This window comes from Artemia sp. Qi Xiang Cuo, chromosome 3, assembly GCF_049724085.1.
Source record: "Artemia sp. Qi Xiang Cuo chromosome 3, ASM4972408v1, whole genome shotgun sequence".
Classification (NCBI taxonomy): Eukaryota; Metazoa; Arthropoda; class Branchiopoda; order Anostraca; family Artemiidae; genus Artemia; species Artemia sp. Qi Xiang Cuo.
This window is the reverse complement of record NC_142796.1, coordinates 58,322,517-58,332,187: the sequence shown is the minus strand read 5'-3', so window position 1 is coordinate 58,332,187 and position 9,671 is coordinate 58,322,517. Positions and strand designations below refer to the sequence as shown.

Below are 9,671 nucleotides of genomic sequence, written 5' to 3'. Positions count from 1 at the left end.
AGATTTGGATGTCTATTCTCTCTTCTATAGACAGGACACCTTTAAGGCGATTTCTTGTTAGACAATATAATTGTGCTTTTCCCGGACATATTGGAATTCTATGGATTCTCATGTAATTAAACAAAAAAAAAAAAAATACGAGCATCTGTTGATAATGTCTTGATTCAACGACAAAAATCAACTTAGCACTTTTACACCTGTATTCCGTTGATGTTTAATTTTGTTTTCGTTTTTTTTTTTGCATTTTGACTCTTTTACTTTGAATACACTTATCAATCAATCTGCTTATACTATCAACATTAAAATGCATTTTTACTGAGACAGAGAGAAGAGATGGATAATTCCACTAAAATTCTCGTCTAAAAGGTACCCCCCCCCCAAAAAAAAACTAAAATGATGCCTAGAGCCCCCTCCACTTTTTTGGAAAATTCCTCTGCTTTTCAAGATTTTTAGTCGATTTGTTGTGTAGTATTTTGATTTTTTTTATTTCGAGGAGTGGGGGGGAGTGAAAGTGGAAACAAACGTACTATAATTTTTTAAATTAACATTCTATTTTAGCATGAAGTAGGCATTATCCATCAATTTTTTACTTACATGAATTAAAAAGGCTAAGCAAAGAATATTATAAAACAAACTTTTTTTTACATAAATATACGAACAGGTTTTGAAACGTAAATGACATACAGACAAAATAATAATAAATACCATTATATCTACATACGGTACAAAAAATGTCATATAGCAAAAACATTACCATAATTTTCAACATTATCAACTATAAAAAAGAACCCTCATATTTACACAAGGTATAACTATATCAATGCTTTAGGAAAAATGTGAAACATCAAAACACTAACCATAACTTGGGCATGTCCTACAACATAATGAATTGAGGTTATTAAATTATATATTATAAACAAGATAATGCTAGAATAATGATTCGCTTATCTTTTTAATGAAAAAAAAAAAATTCTGCACAGGCTTTTGAGCCCCGAAGATGTTAAACCAAAGAAGGGCAGAATCCTTTCCAGGAAAAGAAGCTTCTGTTTCCTAAAAATTGCTAAATGGAAAATTTTCCTACGAATTCACAGAAGTTTGAATAAGATAAAGGAGTGAATGTCCCGATCTTCCAAGTAGACAAATTTACAGGGACGTTATTGGGGAGGGACGAACTTGAAAGACGCCAAAAACATGCGAATTACATGAAAATTATAAGAGATTACAAGCAAAGCTGAAAACAATTCAAGGTATTGCAAAGGACATGTGCTCAGAGTTCCCTCCCCCCTGCATGAATTTCTTTTTGATGTAAAGTTTTCATTTTTCTAGAGAAGAGTCATCACCTAACATTTGATAAAACACAATAAAACATTGATGAAATATGCAATGAAACAGTAAGAGTGGACGATCCTCACAGCCGACTTTGCATTTCACTGAAATACATTATGGCTGATGATTTTTGATGTGTCCCCCGTTCAATAAGCTTATTGTAATCGATTTTAATTTTTTTTTTTTTGTTCAATAGTCAGTTGCAATAATGATATGCCTTAAAAGGCACTTGTTTGAACGTATTGTAATTAATGTGCTTATTTTGCTTCATAGCTCAATAAGCTGCAATTCGTCCTTTACAGATAGAAAATTCTTGAAATACTTATTTATCAGCATGAGCTAACAAAACTTTTGGTTAGTTGTAAAGGTTCAAAGGGTTTGCAAGACTTTTATTTGCTTAAGAAATTCATATTGAAGTTCAAACTGCGTTCAGCTAAGCACAATAATTACACTTAGTCAACAAGTTATTGCAATTTATTGCAATCAATAATAAAAAGCTCTGTTGGGCGAGGGTTGATCAGGCAAATGATAAAACTGTCACCAACTGACCCAAGTTTGTCCCCTCCAGACCTAAGTTCCCCCCCCCCCAGTTGAAATTTAGTTTCTGCAAAAAAAACTGTTAAAATTAAGATAAGTCTGCATATTTCAAGTATACAGAGAAAAAGGTGTGTTTTCTATAGTATATCTTTTTTCTATTGTACTAAATGGCTTATTTTTTAGTTTTAACAGTCATTTTCACTTGATTTGGGAAAATTGGCCCCAACTTTGCCCCTCCCCCTCCAGGATTTTGAAAAAATTACGCCACTGTTGCCCCGGGCTCTGTGACTTCGGGAAGCAACGTGGCTAGAGAGTTGCCTACTTTTATCAAATGTTTCACTTTGATTCGGCTCTATTTTGTCGCTTGTTTTGTAATATATTTTCAAAATGTGACTACCCACTTTTGGGTGATTGAAAAAAAAACAAGTTACTAAGCCTCACTAAAAAAACGAAAGAAAAAATCTTTGTCCTAAGCACATAAACACTTTTTAGTAAAATCCAATTCAACATTTGATCAATTTAAATACAAAGTAGTGATATAGCTGATGACGTAATAATTTTTTTGAGCAATGTAAGAGATGAAAATTGTAAATTGCAAATGTCTGGGTAGTACTGGGCATCCATTTAGCAGATTAAAAATATATAAAAGAGGCTAAAACTTGGCAATATCAAGAATGAATGTAAAGGAAAAAAGAAAAACCAAACCAAACTGAGGGGCGAATTACATAAAAGGGGAAATTTACTAAAGATTTTAAAAAATACCACGGTATTTTCAATAAAAAAAGAGTCTGTGTTGAAAAATTCCATTTTTTGCGTCGTTATTAAAATAATCGAAAAAATCTCTTGGCACCACTATATTTTTGTAAATTGCTGCTGAGTGCTATTGTAGAATACCCGCTTAAAACTTCATTCTTATTAAGCTAATTAAACGTGATGAGAATTAATGTTTTTTTCAGGGATAGAGATGGCAATACTAAAAAGATATAAGAATATATTCTTCTTAAAGGCTGCTATTAATATTAGTGAAAACTCAATTCTAGACAATTTTCTTCTAGATACAGCAAACTAGGTCAAATCATCGGGATATTTTCACAGGGATAGGAATGAATTTGGACTCTGTCACAGGGATAGGAGTAAAATGCAGTAACAAAATATGACGTTCCAAGATATTTGAAAGCAATACAGTTTTCTAAACCTCACAACAAACAATGTAAGCATAAATTCGATTAATTAACTTAAGAAAGGTAAACTTGTGCATTATAACTGTCTAAGTTTTTCGGTCTTAAATTCTTGAACCATTAGTGACCATCTAAAATAGATCGCTCGATTTTTGAACAAATAGTATAAACAGTAAGCTTAGACATACTTAAGGAATTTGCTAACTTAACTGAAACAACTGCGAGGTTAAGCAGTACTGTCTTAAAGCTTCACAATCTTAAACTCTAAGTTTCAGGCTATGACTTCACCTCTGCATGAAATGGTTCACTTAATTTCGTAACAGACTGTAGAAAGAGTAAACTTAGGCCAGTAGTTTAAAGAATAAGTCAAAATAACTTAAACAATAAGTGACTTAAGCAACAGTAACCTTAAACAATATATCCTCCTTCTGTAACAGCATTAAACTCTTTGTCCTTTAGTAGTCGTTTAAAACAGCTCACTCAATTTCACAGACTTAATTGTAAATTCAGGCCAAAAATACGATATTAACAAAGCCTCATTTTCTGACAATACATTGAGGATTTCCGTAATAAATCATAACATGGTTTTTGTTCTTAATGTCGCTCACATTAATTCATTGCGTTTTTTTTTTACGACTTTCTAAGACTTCGGCAACTTTCTAAAAGCTTTAATCGTTTCACGAACCCAACGATCAAACATGGCCACACGAGTATAAACGCCAGGTAGGCCATTTCTGCCACATCCAATGCCGAAACTAACAACACCTACTTGGTACCATTGTCCTTCTTTTTCACAAACCAGTGGTCCACCACCATCGCCCTAAAAAATATAGAGATTAGTTATAATTTACTACTACTACTACTAATAACTCACCGCAGAACCAAGCCACGTGAGGCCAACACAGCAGCGCATGCTTCTCCTCCATCCCAATCTATTTAAATCCTCTCTCGTTACACCCATCCAGGAAGTTTCCATTTCCCTTAAAGTTATAATTTCGAGAGGTCTAAAACCAAAATAAGACAGCAGTGGCTCGTACAAGAAGGGATTATTAGAAAAAAACATAGAAACACATGGGTAACCCACATATTTCTTTATACTTCTCTATTTTCTTTCGAGTTAGTAACCATAGACAGGGTTTCGAGTTTTGAAAAAAAATATCACTACAAGGTTTTTCTTTTCTTAGCCGAGGTTCGATAACTTGTCAATAAAGAGTTAATAAAGTATTTAAGTTGACTAGTCTTTAAGAAGGTGAGCTGGTGCAAGCTGGGGGTATTTGTATCCGTATCCTTCAATCAAAATTTGAAAAATTTTTACGATTCTACTTTTTTATTCATAGTATCTTTCATAATAATTAATTTAAAAAACTTTTCCCACAAAATAAGTTTTTCAAAGAAAAGTAAAGAACTCCATTAAACAAAAAATGAGCAAAAATGAAACCCAAAACGAACAGAAATTACAATAAATGACCGAGTCAAACTTAAAACGAGCAGAAAGTAACATGAGTTGGGCTCAAAACCCCAATACCTTCCCAAGGCCAGAACATAATTTGCACTTTACTGAAAATGTTTTTACTTTTATAACTTTAATAAATCAAATAATATTAACATTTTGATTCCTAAATATCAGTATATGTATATTAAACTGAAAATGCACATTCATTTGTATTTTTTTCAGTAAAGTGCAAATTATGTTCTGGCCATTGGAAGGCATAGGGGTTTTGAGCCCCATTTATGTTAATTTCTGCTCGTTTTGAGTTTGACTCGGTTATTTATTGTAATTTCTGTTCGTGTTGGGTTTCACTTAATTATCAAAGCTGATTTGTGGTAGTTTCGCGCTTGGTAGACTATTTGATTTTATTTTTGCTCATTTTTTGTTTAATGGTGCTCTTTACTTTTATTTGAAAAACTTATTTTGTGGAATTTTTTTTTAATAATTTCTGTTCGTTTCATATTGACATAGTCTTTTCAGGGAAAAAGAAAATAATACTTTAAATCTTTTCGATTTTTTAAAGAATTTATAGTTTGGCCTGCTATTTGTACGCCGGAGAAAAATTTTCAGCAATTTTTAACAACATAAACTTTCTTTAAAATCTGAACACAAATAGTAGAGTTTAATTTAGTTTCATATCTCCTCTAGTTGACCTGAAATAGAAAACTTGATACCATTCGCAAAAAAATCTGTTCGCTTTCTTTGATAGCTTGGATAAACTTATGCTATTTTGATTTGGTTAAATTTTAAGAGCAGAAGCAGCACCGAAAGTTTGAACATAATACCCTCAGTCGTTCTTGGGATACTACTGAGATGCCTTATTGGGAATTAGCATTAACACAGTGCATTTTGATTTAATCTTATGGCAACATTTAGTTTTTAAACGTAAAGTCAAATGGGAGGGTTGGCGTGGGAGGGGGATTAGTTTCCCTCCAATCACTTTCGACTATTAATAAGGGCATCAGCCCTTTCTATTTTCAATCGAATGAGCCCTTTTCGAAGTTCCTACGACAACTCCTTCGATACAAAGTGCCCTGGTCTAAACAACAACGACAAAATAATACATTATACCCACATAGATCTTTACTATAAAAATGTCAAGCCTTCCAATCACTTTTGACTATTAAAAAGGGCACTAAACCTTTCGATTTCCAATCGAATGAGCCCTTTTTGAGCTTCTACGACAACACTTCCTATAAACACCTTATATGCCCCCAGGGCATAAATTACAACCCTTACCCTAAGGGCTGTGAGGGTGGCTGTCAGCCTCTAAGACCTCATTTCCAGAACTATCAACTACGTTAAAGAAAATGGCTATCTCAAAATTTTGATTGGATGTGTCTAGGAAAATGATGGGCGTGAGAGGGGCATTAGTCTTTCTCCAATCCCTTTCAACCATTAAAAAAGGCACTAGCCCTTTCACTTTCCAATAGAATGAGCCCTTTTGAAGTTTCTACGACAGCTCTTTCAATAAAAACCTTATATGCCCCCAGGGCATAACTTACAAACCTCGCCCTGAGGGCTGGGGGGATGTTATCCTCAAAGATCTAATGTCCAGAACTTTTTACTACGTTGAACAAAATGGCTATCTCAAAATTTTGATTGGATGTGTCTGGGAAAATGGTGGGCGTAAGAGGGGCGTTAGTCTTTCTCCAATCACTTTCAACTATTAAAAAAGCACTAGCCCTTTCAATTTCCAATCGAATGAGCCGTTTTTGAAGTTTCTACGACGACGCGTTCTATAAAAACCTTATATGCCCCCAGGGCATAACTTATAGCCTTTGCCCTGAGGGCTGTGGGGGAGTGTCCTCCTCAAAAACATAATTTTTATCTGGAAATCCACAACACTGAACAAAATAACTATCTAAAAATTTTGAGTGGATGTGTTTGGGGAAAAGGTGGGCGAGAGAGGGGGGCTAGTTGCCCTCAAATCACTTTCAACTATTAAAAAGGGCACTAGACCTTTGAATTTCCAATTGAATGAGCCCCTTTTGAAGTTTTTAAGAAAACTCTATCATTAAAAACCTTATATGCCCCCAAGACATAACTTACAACCTTTGCCCTGGGGACTCTCGGGGGTTTGTCATCCTTAAATCCATAATTTCCAGAACTTTCAACTACGTTGAACAAAATGGATATATCTAAGCTTTGATTGAATGTGTTTGGGGAAATGGTGGGCGTTAGAGGGGGGTTAATTACTCTCCACTCACTTTCGACAATTAAAAAGGGCAATTTAAATTTCCAATTAAATGAGCCCCTTTTGAAATTTCTACAACAACTTTCTATATGAATCTTATATAACCCCAGGGCATAACTTACAACCCTTTCGATGAGGGGTTTGATTGAGTTATGCTCCTAGAAGACCTAATTTTCCGAATTACTGATTATGTTAAACCAAACGGATATTTTGTTCATTTTGATTGGAATTGTTTGGGGAAATGGTGGGCGTGAGATAGGGTTAGTTGCCCTTCAATCACTTTTGACTATTAAAAGGGCACTAGTCCTTTCAATTTTCAGTTGAATGAGCCCTTTTTGATGTTTTTATAACATTGCTTTCTTTAAAAACCTTACATGCTCCCAGGGCATAACTTTCAACCCTCTCCCTGAGGGTTGTGGGGGGGGGGGGTGGATTGTGATCCTTAAAGACCTAATTTCCAAAACTTTCAACTACGTTGAATAAAATGGCTATCTAATAATTTTGATTGGATGAGTTTGGGGAAAAGGTGGGCGTGAGAGGGGGGTTAGTTGCCCTCAAATCACTTTCAACTATTAAATAGGGCACTAGCCCTTTGAATTTCCAATCGAATGATCCCTCAAAATTTTGAGATATTTCCGGATAGAAAATATGTTTTTGAGGAGGACACTCCCCCACAACCCTCGGGACCCTGGGGGCATACAAGGTTTTTAGAGAAGAAGGTGCCGTAGAAACTTCAAAAAAGGCTCATTCCATTGGAATTTCAATGGGCTAGTACCCTTTTTCATGGTCGAAAGTGATTGGAGGGCAACTAGCCCCCCCCCACGCCCATCATTCCCCCCAACACATCCAAGCAAAAATTTGAGATAGCCATTTTGTTCAGCGTTGTTGATTTCCAGATAGAAAATATCTTTTTGAGGAGGACAATCCCCCACACCCCTCAGGGCAAGGGTTTTAAGTTATGCCCTGGGGGCATATAAGGTATTTATAGAAGGCATTGTCGTAGAAACTTCAAAAAAGGCTCATTCGATTGGAAATTCAAAAGGGCTAGTGCGCTTTTTAATAGTCGAAAGTGATTGGAGGACATTTTGCCCCCGACGCCCATCATTCCCCCAAACCCATCTAATCAAAATTGTAGATAGTCATTTTGTTCAGCGTAGCTGGCTTACAGATGGAAAATATCTTTTTGATGAAGACATTCCCCCACAACCCTTAGGGAAAGGGTTTTAAGTTATGCCCTAGGGGCATATTAGAACTATGTTGGCACAATGTATCATTTATATTTTTTTCCCTTTAGAGCAGGGCACTTCGTATCGAAGAAGTTGTCGTAGAAACTTCGAAAAGGGCTCATTCAATTGGAAATTGAATGAGCCCTTTGGAGGCCAACTAACACCCCTTGCACGCCCACCATTTCCCGAAATACATCCAAGCAAAATTTTGGAGATAGTCATTTTGTTCAGCGTATTTGATTTCCAGATAGAAAATATGCTTTTGAGGAAGAGACTCCCCCACAGCCTTCAGGGCAAGGGTTGTAAGTTATGCCCTGGGGGTATATAAGGTTATTATAGAAGGTGTTGTCGCAGAAACTTCAAAAAAGGGTCATTCGATTGGAAATTCAAAGGGCTAGTGCTCTCTTTAATAGTCGAAAGTGACTGGAGGGCAACTAGCCCCCACCACACCCATAATTCCCCCAAACATATCCAATAAAAATTTTGAGATAGGCATTTTGTTCAGCGTAGTTGATTTCCACATAGAAACTTACAACCCTTGCCCTGAGGGCTGTAGGGGGGGATGGTTTGCCATCCTTAAAGACCTAATTTCCAAAAATTTCAACTACGTTGAATAAAATGGCCATCTGAAAATTTTGATTGGATGTGTTTGGGGAAAAGGTGGGCGTGAGAGGGTTAGTTGCCCTCAAAAAACTTTCAACTATTAAAAAAGGCACTAGCCCTTTGAATTTTCAATCGAATGAGCCCTCAAAATTTTGAGATATTTCCAGATAGAAAATATCCGGAACTTTCAAAAATTTTGATTGGATGTGTTTGGGGGAATGATGGGCGTGGAGGAGGGGGGGCTAGTTGCCCTCAAATCACTTTCGAATATTAAAAAGGGCACTATCCACTACAAATTTCCAATCGAATGAGCCCTTTTCGAAGTTTCTACGACAACTCCTTCGATACGAAGTGCCCGGGTATGGAGAAAGAAGAAGAAAAAATGAATAATATATTATGCCCACATCGTTTTTTACTTGGGCAGCGCTGTCGCGCTGCCTATGATTTGTCTCTTTTTGCTTTTTTCAATTATAAGTCCCCTTCAAAACACCAGACCCATCCAAATTAAGTTTACGGGTACGTGGATGTTTGATATATAGGCTTTCAAAGTTAAGTAACTAAATTGGATCAATTGAGAAGCTTGATTTTGCTGATGAAACCGCTCATGGCCACTTATAGAATACAAGGAGCAACCTCTGCCAATAGAACCCGAAACTCTATAGAACGGAAATTTGATTACAATATAGACATCAAAGGATTCGATTTTAATCCTGACTTGAAATGCACCAAATTCATTAATCCTGATTGTGACCACTAAACCCCATTAGAACAAAACAATGTGTGTTATTAATGAAAAAGATAGTAAAGATCCTCAAAAAAGGGGGGAGGGAATGATATTGGTGAAAAGAAAACCATCATTCGATCATTCGAACAAGCTCCAATGTATTAGGGCTCTATTGAAGCAATAAAAGAGAGAGCGTGATATAGCAAAGTGCTGATGTCTGCCATTTGGGCCACAAAATTTCGACACTGGTCTAATATCAAGCAAGAATTCTGATGTTTCAAATGGTTTAGTACTATCGCAAAGCTATTTACAAAGCCTCAAACCTTCTTAGTCGATACTGCCACACGGTGGCTAAACATTCCCAAACGTAAATAGAGTCCACACAAACCGA

General features: G+C 35.9%; 1 protein-coding gene across 1 annotated transcript in view; it reads right to left on the bottom strand.

Annotated features, from left to right (window-relative positions):
- Positions 1–218: 218 nt before the first annotated feature.
- LOC148954336 (chymotrypsinogen A-like) overlaps positions 219–9,671 on the bottom strand; it is a 186,158-nt gene continuing 176,705 nt past the window's right edge. Inside the window, exon 7 of the mRNA XM_089086266.1 lies at positions 219–3,861. Coding sequence (XP_088942392.1) covers positions 3,682–3,861 — 180 coding nt within the window. The 3' untranslated portion in view covers positions 219–3,681. The remainder of the gene's footprint in view (positions 3,862–9,671) is intronic.